This window comes from Parambassis ranga, chromosome 8 (genome assembly GCF_900634625.1).
Source record: "Parambassis ranga chromosome 8, fParRan2.1, whole genome shotgun sequence".
Classification (NCBI taxonomy): domain Eukaryota; kingdom Metazoa; phylum Chordata; class Actinopteri; family Ambassidae; genus Parambassis; species Parambassis ranga.
This window is the reverse complement of record NC_041029.1, coordinates 14,435,053-14,457,535: the sequence shown is the minus strand read 5'-3', so window position 1 is coordinate 14,457,535 and position 22,483 is coordinate 14,435,053. Positions and strand designations below refer to the sequence as shown.

The 22,483-nt window shown below is 43.0% G+C and overlaps 3 protein-coding genes across 5 annotated transcripts; 2 read left to right on the top strand and 1 right to left on the bottom strand.

The window, feature by feature from the left end:
- Positions 1-1,485: 1,485 nt before the first annotated feature.
- On the bottom strand, positions 1,486-5,463 carry dhps (deoxyhypusine synthase). The gene is made up of 10 exons (XM_028411869.1): positions 5,320-5,463; positions 4,467-4,666; positions 4,162-4,308; positions 3,957-4,078; positions 3,583-3,679; positions 3,393-3,479; positions 3,209-3,314; positions 3,031-3,134; positions 2,802-2,927; positions 1,486-2,012 (listed from the first exon to the last, which is right to left on the bottom strand). The coding sequence occupies exons 1-10, from the start codon at positions 5,390-5,392 to the stop codon at positions 1,917-1,919; spliced, it is 1,158 nt and encodes a 385-aa protein (XP_028267670.1). The 5' UTR covers positions 5,393-5,463; the 3' UTR covers positions 1,486-1,916.
- Positions 5,464-6,683: 1,220 nt separating this feature from the next.
- LOC114439777 (guanine nucleotide-binding protein G(I)/G(S)/G(O) subunit gamma-7-like) lies at positions 6,684-6,986 on the top strand. The gene is made up of 2 exons (XM_028411932.1): positions 6,684-6,785; positions 6,861-6,986. The coding sequence occupies exons 1-2, from the start codon at positions 6,690-6,692 to the stop codon at positions 6,984-6,986; spliced, it is 222 nt and encodes a 73-aa protein (XP_028267733.1). The 5' UTR covers positions 6,684-6,689.
- Positions 6,987-9,807: 2,821 nt separating this feature from the next.
- LOC114439730 (phosphoribosyl pyrophosphate synthase-associated protein 1) lies at positions 9,808-20,722 on the top strand. Of its 3 annotated transcripts, none has more exons than XM_028411873.1 (11): positions 9,808-9,875; positions 10,519-10,571; positions 12,231-12,297; positions 12,399-12,571; positions 12,648-12,763; positions 12,847-12,902; positions 12,990-13,135; positions 14,835-14,876; positions 17,402-17,472; positions 17,979-18,125; positions 18,554-20,722. In XM_028411873.1, the coding sequence occupies exons 4-11, from the start codon at positions 12,418-12,420 to the stop codon at positions 18,710-18,712; spliced, it is 891 nt and encodes a 296-aa protein (XP_028267674.1). In that variant the 5' UTR covers positions 9,808-9,875; positions 10,519-10,571; positions 12,231-12,297; positions 12,399-12,417; the 3' UTR covers positions 18,713-20,722. The 3 variants fall into 3 exon arrangements, with proteins under 3 accessions (XP_028267674.1, XP_028267671.1, XP_028267672.1); XM_028411870.1 differs by having other exon boundaries at positions 9,814-10,225; XM_028411871.1 differs by lacking the exon at positions 14,835-14,876 and having other exon boundaries at positions 9,814-10,225.
- The last annotated feature ends 1,761 nt before the right edge of the window (positions 20,723-22,483 follow it).

Genomic DNA, 22,483 nt, shown 5'->3' with positions numbered 1-22,483 from the left:
CTGTAAGCGCCTTTCTTCTGTTCCCTCGTCACACCTACACACTCACACTCCCTCACCTGCGGCTGCTGCTATACCTTTCAGCAGGTCAACCAATAGGCTGCCAAGGAGGGAGTTTCCATGCCAACAAAACAGGTAAACAAGGGTGGAGATAAGACGCCAGTGAGATGGGTATTCCACACACACACACACACCTGGGCTGGTTGCGGCAGAATGTTCCTCTGCATCATTTGCATGTCTGAAATGCAAATCCACACCGCACTGAGCCTTGGAGCTTCTTGTGAGGCCAAACCCACATTTTTATCTGCACTTTGTCTTCAATTATCTGTTGGAGCAAACACTGAGTGAGCGGACGAAATATAAATAATCAGCCTGCAGAGCCCGAGCTGCAGCTGTGCAGCAGGTCAGCTCCTTCCTCCCCGGCTGGTTCTCACCATGAAAACGCTGCCAATATGGCCGGGAGGAGACATAATTGCCATTATAACTGCTGCGGCCCTGCACATCACACAGTGTGCTGATTGTTCCACAGAGGGGGAGGGGGGAGGAGGATGAGGAGGGGGGGGACACTGTCTGCTCTGTGCAGACACCACACAATATTATCATAGCGTGACTACAGCTCATCCACACGCACACACGCACACACACACACAGGGTCTCTGTAATCTCACAGAGTAAACATGAGTTTCTATAGAAAAACCATAAAGCAAAAAACTGTGGAGCCCTAAACAAACACACACACACGGTGCCACCGCCAATAGGAAATGATAGGAGTGAATGGAAAAGCAGTTTGTACCAGGCGAGTACGCCCAACACGTGTGTGTGTGTGTGTGAGACACATGTGGCTTAGGTTTTGGGAAAGCTGACCTTATCCCAGGTCCAATTCCACTCCACCATCTTTCCAAAAACAAAAAGGTCACCATACACACTAAAAACAGACACACACACACTCCACAAAAAATTACCCACAATCCCCTTCCAAACACTGAGTGAGTGAGTGAGTGAGTGAGTGAGTGTAACTCAGAGTAAAGGACACAGCAGAGCTGATTAGCCACAGGAAGCGTCCGTTCCCACAGCAGCAGATGATGGGAAATGTCTTTATGACCAGATTATGTGGTTGATTCTGCAGAAAGAGCTCAGAGCTCCACCTACACAGCGAAGCCAGACCGATGTTTGTCCTCTGAAAGATGGCGGCAAGCAGTGCCTCAGAACATGAATATTTCATCCACCCCAGTCTGTGTGTGTGCTGACAACAAGCCCGATGCTCCCTCTCCCCCCCACCCTCATGCTGCTGAATGACATTTTTGGTACATTATTGATTCTCTTCCTTAAATAAACTTATGTTATTGAACATATGGGTTTTATTTTCATGTTTTATTGCATCCCGACTGTTTTTATAAACATGCTTTTAATAAAGTGACCTTTGAAGGGTTTCTGAGAATCAGCAGCTTCACTTTTTACCAAAACTATGAGACTATTAGAAGCAGAAAGTAGTCGCTTATTGATTATTTATTGAGCGGTACAGAGTGATCCGTGACAGTAAGGTGCGGTTTGGTTTATTTAAAACCTGAGAGAGTATGAGGTTAATATGACTGAAACTATAACACCAAAAAGATCAGCTGAAATAAATAAAAACTCTCTGTCTCAAACACACACTGCAGTAAACCCAGACACACACACACACTGTCTGAGGTGCATGCAGAACACACACATGCTCATTCAGCTGTCTGAGAAGGAAAGACCTGTTTAAACAAGAATATGAAGGTACGGAGAGCATTAAAACAGGAAACCCTCACCACTGTTCCCCCATCGTAAAGAGCTGTTTAAAGCCGACCCAGCTCATATTCAACAAAACATTCACTGCTCAATAAAACAAACAGAGCAGCACCCGGAGGAGCAGAGCTGCCGCGAACGAAGCGTCTTTAATCTGCTTTGTTGCCGGCCGTCAGCTTGTCGGCGTGCAGAGCAAACGTCTCGGCCACGATCAGAGGAAAGACCAAAGAGGCGTCAGCGTACACCTGAGGACCAACAACAGAGCAGGGTGACACCTCACTCTAACAGTACTGACACTTTACACCGGTTCCATGCTTTTCATGCTGCAAATCCTGTGGAGATGCTGCCCCCATGAGGCCAAAGCAGGAACCACACACTCCTAACTGTAGTCTCTGGATGTTCTGTCATATAAAGTCTTCTATATAAAAACAGCACAATCATGGCTACAAGTCGAGTTAACCCCATCATGTCTTCATGCAGTATCACTTAGAAGTTAACTATTCACACGTTCATCATGCATCATGGGATGTTTGTTTCTTACAGACTCTTGTCGGTTTACTCGAGACGTCACACATACTGCGTTCAACATTTATCATGCAAAACTTGCACATGTTTGTTTTTGCATGTTTGTACAAAGTAAACAAAATTAAAAGTAAATTTGCACATTCTGAATGTCCTACCTCTGACAATAATGCATATATAATGCACCTTAAACCCTGATAACACTTTACCCTCTGTACACAGAACTGCACATTAGCTTATCTTTTTTAAATCTTTCTATGTTTAAAGTAAGTTTATGTCTTTATCTTTGTTTAGTTGTGTTCAAAGTCATGTGAAGGAAGTCGCAAGGCAAGTGTAACCTCTGCTGTGCATTTGACAATAAACTTCTTGAATCTTGAAAAACATTCTAAAAGCAGTCCAGGTCAAGAAAGACAACTCTGACGCTAATTATGTGAGGAATAACTCTTATCATAGAATCGATTAATCTCAGTCTGGTCATGGCCAGACCTGCTGGGACAAATATGGATAAATACCTTCACAGGTTTGGCGTCTGTCCTGATCTTGCCCCAGGAAACGGCCTCATCGGGTCGGGCTCCAGAATCTGAGCCATCAAACTCCTGACCCGTGTTCACGTACACCACATAGTCGGCTCCGTTTCTCTGGAAGAACACCCAGGAGAAACGGTGAGTCATGAAACACCACAAAACGACTTTACAGAAAAACAAACCCAGATGTGAAGTCATGAGTAGTGAGTGTACTCACCATCAGATTTGCATTAGCTATGTGATGTTTGACCAGCCCCCCTCCCAGGATGATCATTCCCGTCTTCTTGGCAAACACCGCCTGACTGTTTAACCTGCGAATATCTGTAAATAAAAAGCACATCCATGAACTGCGAGCGCTGTGTTGATCTGAGCTCTCTCAGAAATGCTGTTTTTACCTTCTACAATGTCCAGAATCAAGCCGGGGTTCCTGAATGAGTGGAAGTAGATCATGTCACCCAGAGAGCCGTCTGTCAAAGCGGGGCTGAACACAGGGATGTTATTCTGGAGGAGAACGTAACAACACAACTTAACCACCTTTCCTTACAGTTTGTTACATTTCCAATATGACCCTGGACTCACCTTGTACGCCCAGTAGTACACCGAGTCTGTGTTATTGATCTCTTTGCCGAGCCGGTGGATCATTTTGGACGGAGTCCATCGGGTGCCCTGAGATAAAAAAAAACAAAAATCAAAGAAACAAAACAGTGTAACATTGTGCCAAGAATAAAACATAAAACTGTGTTTTAGCAGTCTGTGTTTGGACACCCACCTCAGTGTTCTGCTCCAACAGCATCTGGTCCAGGATGGGAATGAGCCAGGTCTCAAATTTGCAGTAGTTATCATTGGGTACCAGCAGATTCCCCACTCTGAAGCCAATGAGACGAAAGGAGTTCGGTCACTGAGTTGTGCTAAGCTAAGCTAACTGACTTCAAAGACATAATGGAATTTTCTCATATAACCCTCCAAAAATGTCTTTGAAGGTAGTTTGTAAAGAATGTGTAGTAATTTTCTTCCTAAAGGGGGCGCTGTTATTTTTGTCTGGAGGTTTTTTTACTTTTTCATTTTCTTTCATTGGTACAGAAACCTTTAGGACGGGCAGCCTCATCAACATCTCTTAGAAGACGTGAACCTGCAGTTACCAACCTGTTGATGCCTCTCAGGCGCAGTTCCTTCCCAGACAGACTGAAGTCTCCCAAATATGTGTGAGCCAGACATTTGATCAAATCCTCCTCGATGCCTCCGGCCGTGGTGACGATCACATCCACCTGACAAAGAGAGAGAGAAAAAACTTCTGATAAACTGTCCCTGTGCGCCTCAAACCGGCTGGCCGAGTGAAATAAACTCAGACCATCTTGTGTTCCACCAGGTAGCGGATGCTCTCTCTGACTCCAGAGCTGATGAGGTTGGAGGTGTATCCAAGGAAGATGGTGCAGCCAGGCTTTGAGGAGGTCTCGTTTCCTTCTTCTGCTTCCACCGGCTCAGCACGCTTCTCTATCTGTGGGTAGGAAGTTAATGTTATAAATATGAATCAACAGCCTGAGCACAGGACACTGAACCTGCATCCTTTAAATGGACAGCTTTCTTGCAATAAAATCAGCTCTACTGTGCAGCGATGGATAATGAAACATCAGAAATAATTTAACTTCCTCTTACCATGCGGTTGATCTCCTGGATGGCCAAGCCTAAGCTGCTAGCCTGGAAGCCCGTGGTGAGGAAGGAGTCCAGCACTCCCTTCAGATTGACGCCCTGGTTGAAGTCGTATCCTTTGATTTTCGGCACATCGTCTGGGAGGTCACAGCTGGGCATCAGGACTGCCTCCATGGCAACAGAAGGGGCCTGGTCCACCATCTTTGCTGTAGATCAGAATCAGAATCAGAAATACTTTATTGTTCCCAGGGGGAAATTGCTTAGAAAGGGTGAAATAACCACGCTTTGTAAAATGTGTCCAGGAAAAATGAAACCTCAAAGAGCTTGTGAGCTTCTGACAAACACATCTGATGTACAAATCCCTGAAAAAGTACATTTGATAGAGTAATATAAGTCAACATCTTCGTTGTTTGTGCTATTTACAATCAAAACAGAGGGCTAGGATGAGTACAGAAATCATTGCATTCTGTTTTTATTCACATTATATTTTACATTTCTACCCTATCACTTAGGTTTGTTATCCTGCATTAAGTCACAGTCCTTTGCCTCTAAGTGAGATCACATGTTGTGTTTTGATGGCTTCTTAGTTTAATACATGTTGTAGTCTTGGTAGCAGCTGCTGTGATTAACGTCACATTCACAGCAAAATAACTCATCAAAATCTGTTCTTTAAGGAAATGATTTAGTCGTGCATTGATTAAAGCCAATATTTTACTTAGTAGATGCAAATATATTCATCCAAACATGCTGGATTCATGTGAGCGTGATATCATCTGAGAGACCGGCTAGCTAACTGTTAGCTGGTTTTTAGCTCTGTCCGCTGGCTTAAATTAAAATTAAAAAATAACATAAAATATACCTAATGTTGAGGAGACGTTGGGTGATGAAGTGGTTTCAGAAGTGAGCGGGTGCCACTTGACAGAACAACACATATAACGAAGACATTAACTTATGTAAACATCGCATGTGTCGGCTGCTGCTGCTGCTGCTGAGAAACTTCCTTTGTACGGCACCCCAAGAGGGACAAACATGGCGGAAAAATATTTCATTTAATTGCTTGCCACTTCCAACCTTGTTTAATGTGCCTGTTAACACATAGAACTGTGTATGATTTTTATGCCATTCATTTAGTATTACAGCCATAACGATCTTTATATATGTATCTTAAATTTACGTTATAATGTTTGATAAAGGAAGTTTGCACATACTCACAAGCAAGAACAAGGGGCTGTCAACCAGTCCCCCTCCGGCAGTTTCATAGTCGTTAGCCAGTCGTTAGACACACCTGGCCCAGTCAGCCAGAACATCACAGGTAAGTATGGAAACATTTAGTGCTATTGTTTATTAAGTTTTACCCAGACCCACCCACATAGGTCTGTAACCACATATAAACTGGTTTCCCCACCAAACAGTTAGAACTGTCCAGACGCCTGCAACAGTGGCGCAGTGGGATAGCAGGGTTGTCCAATAACCGGAAGGTTGGTGGTTCAATCCCAACTCTAGTCACTGTTGTGTGTTCTTGGGCAAGACACTTCACCCTAGCCTGTGGCGCGCCTTGCTAGTAATTGTATGACACTGCTTGTGCAGCAGCCGTAACGAATTTCCCTCTGGGATTAATACAGTATCTAAATACAGTATCTAAATTAATCTTCTCTACACCTAATATGCTACATTTAAATTGTTTTAATGCACATTTTTAATATACAATTAGCATGTAAAGTTTATTATATACTCAAACCTTTTAAACACGCAGCACCAAAATTCATCACTCACACCATGTAGTGTCATTTTGACAGTAATAACCTTATACCCATGGACGCTCTCATTCATCCAGGTCATGGAGTTTAAAATCGAGGCCACTGGACTCAAATCAAACGACAAAGTTTCCTTTGGAGCTGCATCTTTTGTTAAATAAAAAATAAAATAATTTATCCACGGAGGGAAAACCAACATCAATAATCTTTTCATCAGCAGTGGCTGTGAAGTGATGTGTGATGTGTGTGACCTTTCCACCTCTGTGTTCTTTGACCTTTCTCCACAGAGCCTTTGAAATGCCTCCATCAGGCAATAAAAAGGGGGGGGGCAGGTGGTGCAGGTCAAAAAGAACTCAGACGCTCCTTCAGACTCTTTGGACCAGGTGAAAAAGTGGCTTCTCCTCCTGCTGCTGATGCTGACGTGAATGAGGATCCTCAGATTTATGTGTGTGTGTGTGTTTTCGTCCTGAAGGTGATGTCAGGGAAGATGTGCAGCAGCAGCAACAGCGTTATTCAGGCACAGAAGCTGGTGGATCAGCTGCGGGTGGAGGCGAGCATGGAGAGGTTTAAGGTGAGTTTAACTCATATTTGTCTGATGTTTCTGTGTCAGACTGTGAGTCCTGTGACGCGTCTTCTGTCCCAGCAGATCTCTCTGAGTGCTGCGGACCTGGTGAAGTACTGTCAGGACCATCGCCGCAGCGACCCTCTGCTCACCGGCATCGCTGCCTCCTCCAACCCCTTCAAAGACAAGAAGAGCTGCGTGCTGCTGTGACACATCCACAAGCCAACAGACAGTTATTCTGTCACAAACCATCTTCTGATTCTTTGCTTGTTGTGTGATTGGAGAAGTTATAATGGGATTTAGACATTTTGAAGTCACGTGAAGGCATTTATGAGTTAATTCAAATAAACAAATAATGTCAAGTGCATGGATTCAGTCCAGAAAAATCAATATTATTTGATTAATTCTGTCATTTTTTACATAAAAATGTTTGTTGAAAAATGCAAAAAATACTGTAAAAACATTTTATTATTAACACAATCTTGACAAAAGAAGAAAGAAAGAACAAAATGACAGTAACGCTGACAACTTGCTCTAAATATTAAAAACTAACAAACATACAGTAAATGTGCACATTTGTTTGAATTCCAGGTTCTGTCTTGTGTTCTTGTGTCCTCCTCAGAGTATTTAAACGCAGAAAGACCAGAGTGATCACAGGGTGTTGCAATCTGTTCCTGCTTGTCAGGTCTGGCTGTATTTCTTACACTCCACACTGACTCACTCCACACTGACTCGTATAGAAAGGCTGCAGCAGTAGTAGTTTGTGCATGAGTCAGTGTTATATAATCTCACAGGACAGGCTAATCAAACTGCCTCACCTGTGGTGTCAAACATGCTGACGGGGTCCAGACCCCGGCCTGAGGTCACCAAGGGAGACCCCCCAGGGCCTGCAGCATGTTTAGGCATTACAAGAGTACACAGAGGAGGAGGACAGAGCTAGCAGCAGTGTCCTCACTGTCCTCCTCATCCGTCTGTGTATTTGTGGACACATTCTTTATTATTAGCAGATCCCTCATCAGAAAAGCAGCAGCACAGTCAGATCCCCGCTCCACCAGTAAATGACGACACTTGATCTAATTATTTCATAGCTGCCAAGCTGAAGTCCTTATCCACGTTAACCCAAAACACGACCAACCTGAAGGAGGAGGAAGAGGAAGAGGAGGGACAGGGTTCAGGAAGATGCACACAGCTGAATGGGAGGAACAAAGGTAAAAAATAACACAGTATGCTGTACATATATGAGGAGGGTAGCTAATACCACCTCATATATGTACAACAAACTGTATACATTCGAATGTAAATATAAGAATACATAACATGCTAAATATAGCTGCAAACCTTGTGTGTGCTGACGTGTGGCTGGCGGCCATATTGGCACAAACTTTCACACAAGGGTGAAGTAATGAGATGTGGTGACCTCATAGAACACAAATAACTCAAGCATTTATCATAGAATATATAATCATGACATCATCGGAAGATGATTGTTATAAAGTAGGCAGGGAGAGTCATGAGAAAGTGTTGCATTATGGGAGGTGTAGTTGAGTTTTTTTTACCCTCATTGTGTCATTTCTGGTGCTCTGTGGCTCCGTTGCTCTTCATGTACGGTACATCTTTCTCAGCATCTTCATTGTGCCTGTGAGAGACGACACAGAGCCTGAAATATTAAACAAATCAAAGTCTAAACCTGAACAATGACCGGATTAACAGGCGGCCTGTACTCACGGCTTGATCTTGTTGGAGAACCTCTGCCACAGGATGAGAGCGAAGGCGGTGAGGACCATGGTGGTCGTGCACATGATTTGACCTCAGCTGCTTGTGGATCAGCTCACAGACTTTTTTCTTCCATGAAGGTGTAAAAGCTTTGAGTCTGTGCTGTAACAGTCCTGCGTTTCCGCCCGCCTCTGACTGATGATTGGATGGATTAGCTCGGAGGATTAGCCGCAGGATCAGAGAGGAGGTTACATCTCATACGCAGGATGAGGGCATGCTGTGTGTGGGTGCTATTCTGAACCTCACCATCATGTCATCAGGACAGAAAACAAAACCAGGCCAAGACATGTGACCACCAAACTCTTCAGTCCAAACAGAGCTTAAGTTCAACTACAGGAGCAGAGAAACAACAACAACAACAACAACAACAACAACAACAAGATGTTACAAGTAAAAAAAAAGATTGTTTTGTTATGGTTCATGGATTAAAATGATGATTACACATGTTTAAAGAGGAGCCAGATACTTTTTTTAAGTCTTCAGGCTCTAAATAATGTTACAGGGATGAGAATCAGATCCAGGACTACTGACATCTAGTGGACAGTTGAAACACTGCTGCTTACCGGCAGTTCAAACTTCAAATCCCTCCTTTCTGTCTGTTTTGTGTCAAAACATAACACAACAAACAAAGAGGCAAAGACAATGGCTTGTTTCTGCAAGCTGAGTTCAATGTACTGCAAGTGAAGCAGCAGAATCACCTCATACCCACTGTCAGGGGGTGGAGGGGTGATGATTTGGGCTTGTTTTGCAGCTACAGGTCCTGGACACCCTGAGTCCACCATGAACTCTTCTGAATAATGGAGGATTCTAGAGGAGACAAGTGTGAGGTCGTCTGCCTGACAGGTGCAGCTGGGTGGAAACAGGGTCATGCAACAGGACGATGATCCAAAGCACAGCAGCAAATCTACATCAGAATATTAAAATAAAATACAAATTCATAATTTTGAAAAAGTATCAATGTCCAGACTTCAACCCAAGTTAAATGCTGTGGTGGTTTGTGCAGTGTGAATGCTCGCAAACCTGAATGAACTGAAGCAATGTTGTTAATGGACCAAAATTCCTCGAGAGTCTGACGTGACGTCATAGAGGAAACTCCAGGTTGTTGCTGCGTAAACTGCATTTTTGGTGAAATATATATGTAAACGTTGTCTTGTTGTATTTGTCTAATAGCATTTTTTAACAGTGAACAGTGAACATTTTTGTTGCACATCTGAAGACGGATCTCACAATGCGCAGCGGACAGGTTTGACCCCGGCGGGGCTTCCGTACTTCTCCGAGGTGACAGTCTGTGGTGGTGAGGCTGCAGTGCTGCTACCTGACAAGCAGGTACCAGCCGTTTGTCCGCGTCCTGTCCCTCTGTGTATTACACACACACGCAGAAATAACTCCTGCTCACACTGCAGCTGTCGTTTCGTTAGGCTTAGGTCGCACACTGATGGTAGTGCGCGTACATTAGCTCACGTAGCAGGCTAGTGTTTTGTAGCTAGCCTAGCAAGCTAGCAGGGTAGCTAAGGACTAAGAGCGTCACTAGGGGACAAAAGCAACAACAAACCGCTGATTCAGTCTACAAATATCACAGGAACAAGTACAAGCATGAACGTGCCTAAAAGCGGTTACCGAGTTTTTTCCGCAAATTCGTCCGCAGCCTGCACAGAACTGGCCAAGAAGATAACAGAGTGAGTACTAATAATTAGCATTAATTCTGACTGCTGGTTAATGTTTAATGTGGCGTCACAGGTTGTAAATGACACCTGACCGTGTCTGTCAGACGCTCAGTGGAGATCACTGACAAACATCTTTTTCTAATAATTAACCTGCATGATATTTAATTACAGTTAAGAGTGTATTAATCTGACTGTTATTGATCCCTTTAGGGATGATTCTGCAGCTATGCATGATGACACTAACTGAATGAATAAATGACTGAATCACTGACTGCCTTATTTATGACTATAAACTGTTGTTTCAGGCGGCTCGGAGTTGAACTGGGGAAGTCGGTGGTCTTCCAAGAGTCTAACAGTGGTAAGCAGAGAGATTAATAAATATATGAGAAAGATTATTTCATAAAATAAGACTTTGTGCACAGAAAGAGACTTATTAACATGGTCTTGTAAAATCAATAACGTCTACGGTTCTTGTAGACAACACTACTGACAAACAGAACAGAATGCTTTTTACATATGTGCAGGAGATAAGATAAAACTTTATTAATCCCAGAGGAAATTAGTTTGCCAGAGATTACAGATAGAACAATTGGCCCTTGTTGTTGTTTAAAGTTAGAACATGAACAGTTTTTGACTTCATTATGTGTAATTCATTACATAAATTAGCTGTTTAGCTTATTGTCAAGCCCATCCAGCCTTTAGATGGCCAACACCGTCACCGAGCACTATCAGAAGACCCACTGCAGATATCCTCTGCAGTGGGTATTAGTTAGCAAGATGCTTCTCAGTGGCTCACCACAAGATTTCCTGAGCAGTCCCAGAGTGCTTAAACTCTGCTGATATGCTGATACTGCTGATTTCCAAGGCGCAGTCTCTTTTAGGTGACAGATTTTAGTTATGTGCCATCTCCTGTGCATGTGTAAAAAGCATTAGGTTCTGTTTCAGGTGAACAGTTTGTCAGTTGTCTACAAGAACTGTTGTGGTGTTTGATTTAGCATCGGTAGCAGAGGATGGTTGCTGCATGAAATTACAAAATCCCGCCACAATTTGACGAGAGGACGTCTTACCGAAGTTAGAAAAATGAGATCAACATTTATGCACGTTTCTTGTTGTACTCGTGTTTCGTCCTCCGGAGAATGATCTTTCATTCCAGCGGGGCTAAAGCTATCACACTCTTCCTGTCATCCACATGAGATGCAAAGATCCCCATCATTTTGCAGGAGTCATCTAGCCACTAGAATACTGCTGGATCCACCTTTGACACAGTAGCTGTTTCATGGTATCTTTAACTAAAAACACATGGCACATAACAGGCCTGACGTTTCTTTCTTCCAGTTGTGAGTAAACCTCAGTACCAGTTTATTTCTTTTCTCTAGTCTGTACCAATAGTGTTTATATTGTTTACAATATTTGTGATTACAGTCAGGTTGCTGGTTTAAAAACTGGACAAGGATTATAGATTTACATTAGCCTGCAGGCATAAATCAAAAAACATTTTTAGCAAACATCAAACCACCACACATATACTTTAGCATAGGTATAAATTGTCTGCCTAACGGAGCTCCTTCTATCCTGTGCTTTTTATATAACTCTTTGAACCGTTTTTATTAAACACTTCTTTAGTGTATTGTGTCTTTAGTCTTCAGGTTGTTCATTAAAAATAGATTTTTAATCTCAGTGGGACTGCCTGAATAAATAACCATTTTAATAATAAATTAAAGATTAAGAAAAAAAACACTTAACAGCACGGCTGTTGAATATTTTATTGTGTCTTCAGTTTTTAACAACTTGAACAAAAAAAGGATCTTTTTCCTGTGAACATCAAACAGCTCAGCAACAATCAATGATCAGAGGAAGAAGTGAAGACAGATTCGTGCATGAGGGCTTTGACGAGCTCCTGGATGTATCTGCTGTATATAAAACTTCATATAAATGAGTTCAAACCAGCTCCACCTGCAGAAGCCACAACAGTAAGATGCTTCATTATGAATAATACCTCTTTGTTTTTTCTGTGTAGAGACCAGAGTGGATGTAAAGGAATCGGTGCGTGGACAGACCATCTTTATCATCCAGACCATCCCCAGGTGAGCATAGGAAGCCATGTTTCCGGCACAGACCTTAAGCTCACAGTTTTCCACTCACTGTTGTTCCACGTTGTTTTTTTTTTTATGTTTGCTGCATTCAGAGATGTCAACACGGCCATCATGGAGCTGCTGATTATGGCGTACGCCCTCAAGACCTCCTGTGCAAAGAACATCATCGGGGTCATTCCTTACTTCCCCTACAGCAAGCAGTGCAAGATGAGGAAGAGGGGCTCCATAGTGTCCAAGCTCTTAGCGTCAATGCTAGCTAAAGCAGGTGCAGTTGAGAACATTAATCTCGGGCTGTGATGTATGAAATGTATTCTTACTGTGAGTTTGATCTTCCCCTAAAGGGTTAACACACATTATCACCATGGATCTGCATCAGAAGGAGATCCAGGGCTTCTTCAGCTTTCCTGTGGATAACTTGCGTGCCTCCCCTTTCCTGATTCAGTACATCCAGGAAGAGGTGAGGATCCAGAGGGAATGTCTGCTCTGTGTGTGTGTTAAATATTCGTGATCAATATTCATGAATGATCTGTTTTCCTTCAGATTCCTGATTACAGAAATGCCATCATTGTGGCAAAGTCCCCTGCTGCTGCTAAGAGGTAAAACAAAACAAAAAACAAATGATCACCTCTAATCTCATTTTCTTTGAATTTAATCTGAGGTTTTGCCTCGTGTCTCGGTTTCAGGGCTCAGTCCTATGCAGAGCGGCTGCGTCTGGGTCTGGCTGTGATCCACGGCGAGGCTCAGTGTTCGGAGTCCGACATGGCGGACGGAAGACACTCCCCACCGTGTGTACGCAACACCACAGGAAACACAGGCCTGGAGCTGCCATGTAAGAACACCCACATCTGTCAAACAGCTTTTTAGATGGACACGTTTTTTCCTCCACAGATACCGTCAGACCTCTCTTTCTTTGTCACATCACCGTTAAACTCAGCAGTGATTCAATACCTCTCCACTGTTTTTATTTTTTTATTTAGCAGACTGGTTTCACAGCAGACATTTTGACTGGATTAACTCAAGTTAAACACCGGGCCTGTTTAGAATGGCACACACAGTCTAGAACATACCACATCAGCCAAATTTCGCAGAGCACCACGTACGCTTTCTGCATGTTATGCTGCGTCCCTTAGTGCATTATACTGCAGTTATTCCCCAGCTCAGAGCAGCTAGCACTAAGTCGTGCTATAGCCTGTCAGGAGCTTTTCGTCCCGATTTCAGAAAATTGGAGAAAATAAATTTGAAGTTTATGATCCCAGTTTATGATGACGTCCTGAGGAGACGCTATTTTCATTATTACCAACCCTTAGTCTGGCCAGCCACACCGATTCACACAATCCTCTCTGTGGGTCTGGAATCCCTCCCCTTCACAGCCAGTTCCACTCACTGTCACTAATTGTAACTATTTATGTAACAGGGGCCCAGGGGTAAATCCAATCCACAGAGACCAGAATCAATCTATTTATACAAAAACAGAAAGGATCAGGATGTCTCCCCAGGCTAGCCAACTTGGCTTTTAACCCTTTCACTTCTATAATTATAACAGTTTGCCTTCATTCTTTGTATTAATTATTTTACCTAACAAGAAAAGTAAAAAAAAAACTGATCAAATTTCTCTTTATAATCAAATGGCAACAAAACAAAAACTAAACTCAAACTATTTTACATCAACTCTCCTACGCTCCACAAAACTCCCGCCCCTGGCACACGCGCAATGTGGTCATTACCGTAATGAATGTAATAGCAATCGAAACAGCCGTTTGTCAGCTTTCAGAGATTAAGATTTTTTCAGTGGTGCGAACATAACCAGAGCTACAGTAGTTGGAACAGCGCATGTCAAACTACCCCTCCGTTTTAGGAGGGTTAGGTGTCAGTAAACCAGCACAGGCCACAGCGGAGCCTTCCTGTGTGCACTTTTAAACACTTTTTACTGTCTGCTGTGAAAAATGTCTCCTCCTGCCGACATGCTAACACAGCTCTTATTTGTGCTAACCTGTCTGAGCTGATTCTCACTCACCTCAGAGTAACTGTGTCACTGCATGATTTAACACCACACAGCACACTCCTTCCCACTCACGCTGCTACTCCTGACTCACACACAGAGAACTACTGACAATCACAGAGTCATAACCATGCTTGGTTTTTTTTTGGTACATGTTTTGTTTTTAAAATGTTCATTTCTGGTGAGAACTAACGTGACTGTGGCACCCAGCCTGTTACCATTATCTGCACTGTTAAATCCTGGTAAGACTACTTTAACAGCTGAGCCCGACAGATCATACCTGATGACTGTGTCATTGGCAAATGACTCCATATTTGCGTTCAGTATTTACTTATTCTTAACCTTGACTTAAAAAATCCTCCTTTGGATAAATTCCCTTCACTTCAAAGAAGACTTTTAAATTCAGTCTGATTTGTTGTGTAGTTTTAAAAATGATCTGTGGAAGAGGATTTTACAAGTCTTGGCATCATGTGTTTGAAATTTTTGTGCAATTTTTTGTGTTAACGTGGTGTTTATTTGTTGACAATAGCAGGCAAACAACAAGCTCCGTTCCCTGGCATAGAACTTCCAAGTACGAGCGTAAAAAGAACTGAATTTACATCTGACTATGAAGTGACTCCTCTTCTTCAAATGCCTCCTTCAATTCGTGCATGTGTAGACGAAGGGTTTGTGTTGCATCTTGTGAAATGCAGTCTGGACTCAGGAGGTGGAGTTAGTGACAAAAAAAAAACATCCGAGCAGGCCAATCGGCTACAGCCAGCTCCGTGCTGCGTTTGACTTTTTACTGCACCTGTCTACGATTCCAGACTCCTGCAAGATGGCCGAAACCCTCTTTGTTCTCTTGTGTTCTGATTTTATTTTGAACTCCATGAATCAAACCATGCCAAACCTCTTTTTTCTTGAGTTTTATTTTGTTTTGTTGTTGGAGTATCTGGACTCATCTTGCCACCCATATTTAAACCTGCTCTGTTTAAAAAACCTGATTAACATTTGGTCGTAACTGCATGATATGAAAACAACACAGCATGCCTCTGAAACCTAACATGCAGTGAAGGTAAGAGGAAATGTGACGGCTGCGATGGTTGGTACTTCTTAAGTTTCCTTAGTGAGCCACTGGGGTGATTAGAGATGCACGATATTGGACTTTTAAGCTTTTTAAGATTTTTGTTTTCCTCCAACAAATTGCAGAAAGCATCAAGTCTCTCCTGTGAAATTAAAGGGACAGTTCACCTCACAATCAGCTCCCATCAGTCTCAGAGCCCGTTTGCGCACACACATGTATCTGTAAAAACGAATATTTCCTTTCCTCCGTTTTCCAAAATAACATCGTGCACACATCATAGTTTGCGTTACATTAACCCGCATAAATACGCTCCCTAGAGTCGTCATGACTACTCCAAGCCTGTGGGTGGCAGTGTAGGAAGAAGGAGCAAGTGCAAGCCAATCGGAAGCCTCATCGACGCAGTCTGGCTCTTTTTGTCAGAAGTTGTTTCCAAAAATTGCTAAATTTAAATGCTACCCGGAATGCTTCCATTACTAGACTACTGCCTGCTCTGGCAGCCGTACGACACAAAAAAAGGTCGCACAAACTGACGCGCAGACTGCTGCAAACTCCGTTTTTCAGTTCACGTTCAAATGCGAATGCACTTTTGAATCAGTTTATGTGTACATGAAAGGCACAAACGAAGGAAAAAGTCGTTTTTACAGATACGTGTGTTTGTGTAAACGGGGTCTCAGAGAATTTTTCCTCCACTCCTGTCACTTGTTCAGTCAGCTCATTGTCCACAGCCACATTAAGTCCTGCTTCCACCTCTATGGAAATAGTATAGTCATGGCTTCAAGCAGAGAGAATTCAGACACGTCTTTGTGCAGAACAACAGTCAGAAAGATTAAAGAAGATGTATCTGATTTCTGAGAATTAACATTACTGCTGGACACACCTGGACTTTGGACTTCAGGTGATGGATCATGTAACAGAAGCCACACCTGTCTCTCTTTCAGTGTGCAGGGTGTGTTTGTGTGTGTGTGTGTGTGTGTATGTGTGTATTAAAACCATTATCGTGCATCCCTAATGTTGATTGACTGGTTATCCAAACAACAGTAAACACGCAACATCTGACCAAACATTTCTCAGGTAGTTTTATCACATCAGCAAGCTGTCCTAAGACAATGTATGTGTGTGAGAAGTGTGTGTGTCCTGCTGACGACGTGGCTTTCTGCTGTTTTTTTTGGTCAGTGAAGGACTGAATGTGACACTGGCAGGTTTTCTGATGCTGTGGGACTCACGGTATTCAGCAAAGTGATCTGCAAGGCATGCTCCTCCTCTCTCTGCTTCTTTTTCCTCCACAATCGGCTCGGCTGGCTGATTGTTTACCGGTTGATTGTTTCCCTTTGTGAGACTGTGTTTACATGCACAACAGTGACTCACACACACACACACACACACACACAGCTGAGCTTATTAGATCCATCTCTGTGCGTTTGGCAGTATGAGGAGGCGCATGGTGTTTTACATGCAGCCCGGAGAGAGTAAAATGAGAAAATAGACCGGATAAATGTGTCTGTGAGTCTGACTGTGCATGTAAACGTAGCTCCTGGCAGCTCTGACGTTCGACTGACGACTGATCCCAGAACAATGGCAAGCGTGTATGAAGGAACCCTCATCAGTGCTTGCCGCTGTTGCCCCATGTGACACAAAGATTGTCTGGTGCTTTCTCGTCTTACTATGCTGCCACATGCTTGCCATGCTTGCCTGGGCCTGAGGGTGACTGTGTGTCCAGGCAGCAATACATTGTCTTCTGATTGGGTATACTGGGCAGAAAAAAAAAACCCCTTTGATCGTTGCATGGCATGTTCTACACTATGTTTGGCATTTCAGTCTAATCTCTGAGGGGTAGAATGGGGGAAAAAGTTCTAAAAACCGTTATGTAAATCTAACACAGCACCATATTTACAAATCAATCAATAAAAACTCATGTTTATAACCATCTTCTCAACCCATTTTACCCAATCTACTGAGATTTACTCCTGGAGATGCTGAACACTCGACCTCCTGGAGGTGTTCTCACAGCTAACCCGGTGTGCTTTCCTTTACAGTAATGATGGCCAAAGAGAAACCTCCCATCACTGTGGTTGGAGACGTGGGTGGAAGAATTGCCATCATCGTGGTAAGACGTTCATTTCTGATTAACAATCAGTGAATTTCCCTTTGTTCTGATTTGGTCATATTTCTGTTTAAAAAGATGAGTAAGAGGAAGACTGTGTTAAAATGTTTGTGTCTCAAACACATGATGTGAGGATTTTAGATGCACATCTATACTAGGTGTTACGGTATGGGTGCTCATGGCGGCCAAATAAAAAGTCCTCTGATATGATATTGTGAACAAATAATGTTAAAAAAAACCTTTCTCCCTTATATTCCCTCTCTGTAGCCGAAGTCTGTGTGTCTTTGTCAGCCAAAGGTCCTCCTGGTTGTTATATGTTTGTGTGTGTGTCTGTTAGTGTGACTACAGGCCTGGTTAGCTGGTAATTCTCACTTCTGGCTCACCATAAACATGTGTGACGTGATCTGTTTTATCAACATACAAACCATACACAGAAAAACTGAGCCTGAGAACCTGAGACAGAAACAGGAAGGCCGGTGTTTTATCAACAGCACGTTCTCTTTCTGCAGGATGACATCATCGATGATGTGGGAGACTTTGTTGCGGCCGCAGAGATCCTGAAAGAGAGAGGAGCCTATAAGATTTACATCATGGCCACGCACGGGTTGCTGTCTGCCGATGCTCCGCGGCTCATCGAGGAGTCGGCCATCGATGAGGTGAGGACACTCAAACAAAAACATAAAAAGGAGAAGTGACCCAGTGAGGAACTCATTGAAACCAACAAAGAAGGGTTTGTTCTTTAGTTCAATAAAGACAAATGAGACATTTCCTGCTAAAGGACACGATTTCTGCAGAGTTGTAACAACAAGGAGAGATTTATTAGTCTTAATTGCTTTAGCAATTTGACGCCAGCTAAATAAATGATGGTACATATTACTACTGTAGTGACCATAGCTTGTGTCATAATGTTACATGATGGGAAATTAAATGCTAAAATATAACTGAGACCTCTGGAGTCCCGTGTTAGACCGACAGACAGACACTTTTTAAAACTGTGTACCTGATGTTTTATCAACTGTAACTTCTCAAACATCATAAACTAATGCATCAGTTCTCCTGGACTTCCTGTTCTTTGCGTCCTCAGGTGGTGGTGACCAACACGGTGCCGCACGAAGTCCAAAAGCTCCAGTGTCCCAAAATCAAGACGGTGGATGTCAGCATGATCCTGGCTGAAGCCATCCGCCGCATCCACAACGGAGAGTCCATGGCCTATTTGTTCCGCAACATCACCGTGGACGACTAGAAAAGAGTGTGTGTGTGTGAGAGAAGAGGTGGGTGTCAGTGACTGAGAGCAGGCGCAGCTCTGCCGTAACTGTAAGCTAACGTCACCATCCATGCGCTGTTATGTCAAGGAATAAATGTATGCTATTTAATTTTGAAGAAATTTAACATTTCATTAATGAACCAAAGTTATTCATCTTCTTACTGAACGTTGAAACAAAAAAAGCATCGGCTACAATGACTTGAAAAAAGATGCTCTGTATTTAGCATCAAGTTATTTTGTCAAACACTACAGGACCTCAGATCTCATCACTGAGCTTAGTCTGCAACAAAGGACGGACAAAAGTCCACTAACAGGAGAAAGAGACATTTTTTTCAATACTCACGTGGCTCATGTGATTAATAGGCTTGGGTACCGATCACATATTGAACTCGACACCAGTACCGGCTAAGTTTCAGACACAAGCTGTGCCTAAAGTGTTTGCTAATGGTCCTAAAGACCTTCACTAATTTCAAATATCCCATTAGTTTCTAACAAAGAATCAATATTTACTAACTGAAGTTGATGTCTGCGTGACGCTGCCTCATCCAGATGTACTCTCCGGCAGCAACGTTAGTCAGTACTGATGCTCGATGCACTGATCAGAGCTGCTGGTTTCTTCTTGATGCATCAAACTATATTTTTATGCAGCTTTTTGCACCATTTGTGGGAAAAATGTGTCATAAAAAAGGACCTTCAGCATCCGCAGAATGCTAGTAGATGATATTTATTAGATGATCGGTTCAGCTGGATTATTAACACGCAAATGAAATAAACGGTTCATGACCTTCAGTTTAAATTATAACTTCAGCCTTATTTATTTTATCATGCAGCTCAAATTAAAGAGCGTTCACTTCCTGTGTATTCTGTCAGCAGTGTGCAGGATCTGGATGTTTTGGTTGAACGGCGGCATGCACGCTGTAACTAAAGAGACATCCATTCCAGTGTCTACACAGCTTATCCTTCTCTGTGAGTCTTATTTAATGTAATGTAATGTAAAACGCCTGGAATGGGTTAAAGTCTTCTGGTCTGGTGCCCGAGGTGGTGTCAGCCTGTTTAGCTTCAGTGGTTGCGTGCAGCGTTCACGATCTGTGGCTAAACTCCGCCACCAAGCCTTACCTCTCTGTCAGTGTTTCTGTTCATCCTGTGTTCTGCTGCTCTTTGTGTCTATTTATTCATCTTTTGTTAGTTTGACCAAACCCACACTGACTTTAGCTGCCTGGAGCTCTGCCCCTGCAGACTTCAGGGCCTTCCCAGCAGCAGGTACTCTTTTCTTCTCTCTCTGAAAGAGGAACTAAAGGGAAAGTTCCTACAGTTGGAAGCACCCTGAACACACCATCATGTCTCCATTTTCAGACAAGATAATCATACAGTAGGTGGAGCAGCAGCTGTGAACCATGGATCCCTTTGTAAACCCAACCAAGCAGTTTTTATGTCTGAGCTAAGCTAAAGAGTGGCCATTGTGAGAACTCAGCTGTCGTGGATTAAGTGTAAACTCTGCTAACGGACGCTAACGGGCTACCACAGCGTTATGATGACAGGCGTCTGCGTGTGACGGTGCAGCAGCCATGATTCTGAACAGTATTGTTTATGACATCACCAGATCAGCAGACTTTAAATCAGTCGTCTTCAAACCAGCCGCCTGTCTGCGCCCTCTGAGTGACTTTCAGAGCGACGCTGGTACGTGTGGAGATGAGTGGGTTTTCTATGCTGATTGAGCCTCCTGCTCAGGGAAATATACTTTATAAGCCAATGCACAAGTATTTGCGCGTGTGCACACACAAAGTTTGTCTTCCATGCAGCTGCACTGTACGCCTCCGCTCCCTTTTAGTGTTTTTATTGATGCTGGATTTCTGCCAAGGGGCGTGACAGCTGAAGGTTGCCCTGTCATCTGTCTTACATGCATTTCATCAGGTCCTCTCTGTGTTTGCTGTCCCTCTGTGAGACCCTACAGTGTACGTCAATGTTTAAAAAATAAAACAGTTGCCTCTATTTGTGCCTTTTCTCTTAAAAAAAACCCATCATCATATTTCTGCCCGCCGGCTGCCGTGGCCGTCACAGATCCTGTACTTGTTCTAAACTTCTCAGGTTTAATTGAGCAGCACTGAGGAGCTTGGACCAAGTCTAGGAGCCAAGACAGAAGCGTTTAAATCTCTTTACAGCCTGAATGAAAAAATGAAAATCACACCTGAGTTTCTTACCTCTGAGTCTCCGTCTCCCGGTACTGGAATTGAGGACTTTTTCGTGTGTGTGTTGAAGTTTAAACGGAGCACAAAGAGGAACCATCCATCTGATAATCACATGTCACTTCCTCCTCTGATTCTGAGGAAACAATGCACCTTGCTTTTGAGTGTTTTTGGAAAGAGGAAGCATACCTTTCTGCCACTCGCTCTGGGCCTGCGTGGCAGGAAATGTTACCGATATATGAAGGACTTTTTAGAGAACATGAAAATGCCAACGGCCCACACATAGTCTTTGATTCACCTCTGATTTCACAGCTATGCCAGGAGTGGCTGTCGTTCGTAAAAAAACCCACTGTCTTCTATCATGACACAAAAAAACTGAAACATCCACATTTATTTTCATTATATTACTGTGAGTTATTGTGTGGTGTCACATGTTGAGGATTGAATCAGACAACTGGAGTCAGAGGTTCAGCCTTTCGCGGGAATTTATTAAGATCAATTGTTTGACACGTATCAATCAACAATTTCAACAGCAAAGCCCCCCCAGTCCCAAGGCTAAGTCTCTTTTTATAGCAAAGCATGTCTGTGTGTGGGTGTGTGTGTGTCTAGCTTGGGCAGTTCTTTCACCCAGATTGTGAGGACATCTCTTGTTCCTCTCAACAGAAATGTTTACATTCCCATCCTGCTTTCTCACATCAGATCAAGACACAAAGTCGAGGACAACAAGGACACTATGTCCTGATACTTCAAAACATTTCCTCAGTTCTGGACAACACTAAGAACTCAACATCTAACATCCCATGAGCATGTTCTCCACAACAATAATCAAAGGTCTTTATTGGACTTTGTTAACACGAAAATGTTGATTTAACACTAATTTACTGGACTGGACTTTAGTAGTCAACATATTGATTAATTAGGAAACAATGTAAGCAGTGATGCTGTTGGTCTTTCCTGGTAACTGTAAGATCATGATCATGTTGTTTCCGCTGCTCAGTAATCGGACTGCAACAAACACATGAAGAAATCCTTCGTATCAATGCATTCATGATCAAATCCTAGTCATTTATATTAGTTTACATGTTGCATGAAGCATTGATCAAACTGTCCACGCAAATGTTGAGCTCACACTTTGTTCCCTTCACCACCAGAGGGCGACACAACACCAGACAGCAGGAGCTGAGTTTGTGTGCAGTAAACTCATTACGTGCTTCTTTTTTGTGTTTGTGCAGCTTTCCTTTTAAAGACACACTTCAGTTTAGTTTAGTGAGTGTAAATTTAGTCTTTCAGTCTTACACGTCTGGTTAGACGAGCTCCGTTAACAGGAAAAGCTGCCAGTTTGAAATTTGAGACACCATTCATTTAGTATGTCTTTATATCCTGCAGCGATGCAGGCTGAGAAAATCTGAGCTGTGAGATTTTAATATGTGTGTTTGTACTCATATTTTAGTTCCTCATCTCTTCGCACACACACAAACGTCTTTTCTGTGTGTTCTGTCACCTCTTAAAAAGTCACAGCGCTTAGAAATCATCTGAAAAAATGCTGCTTGCTGTTCAGACGGCGGAG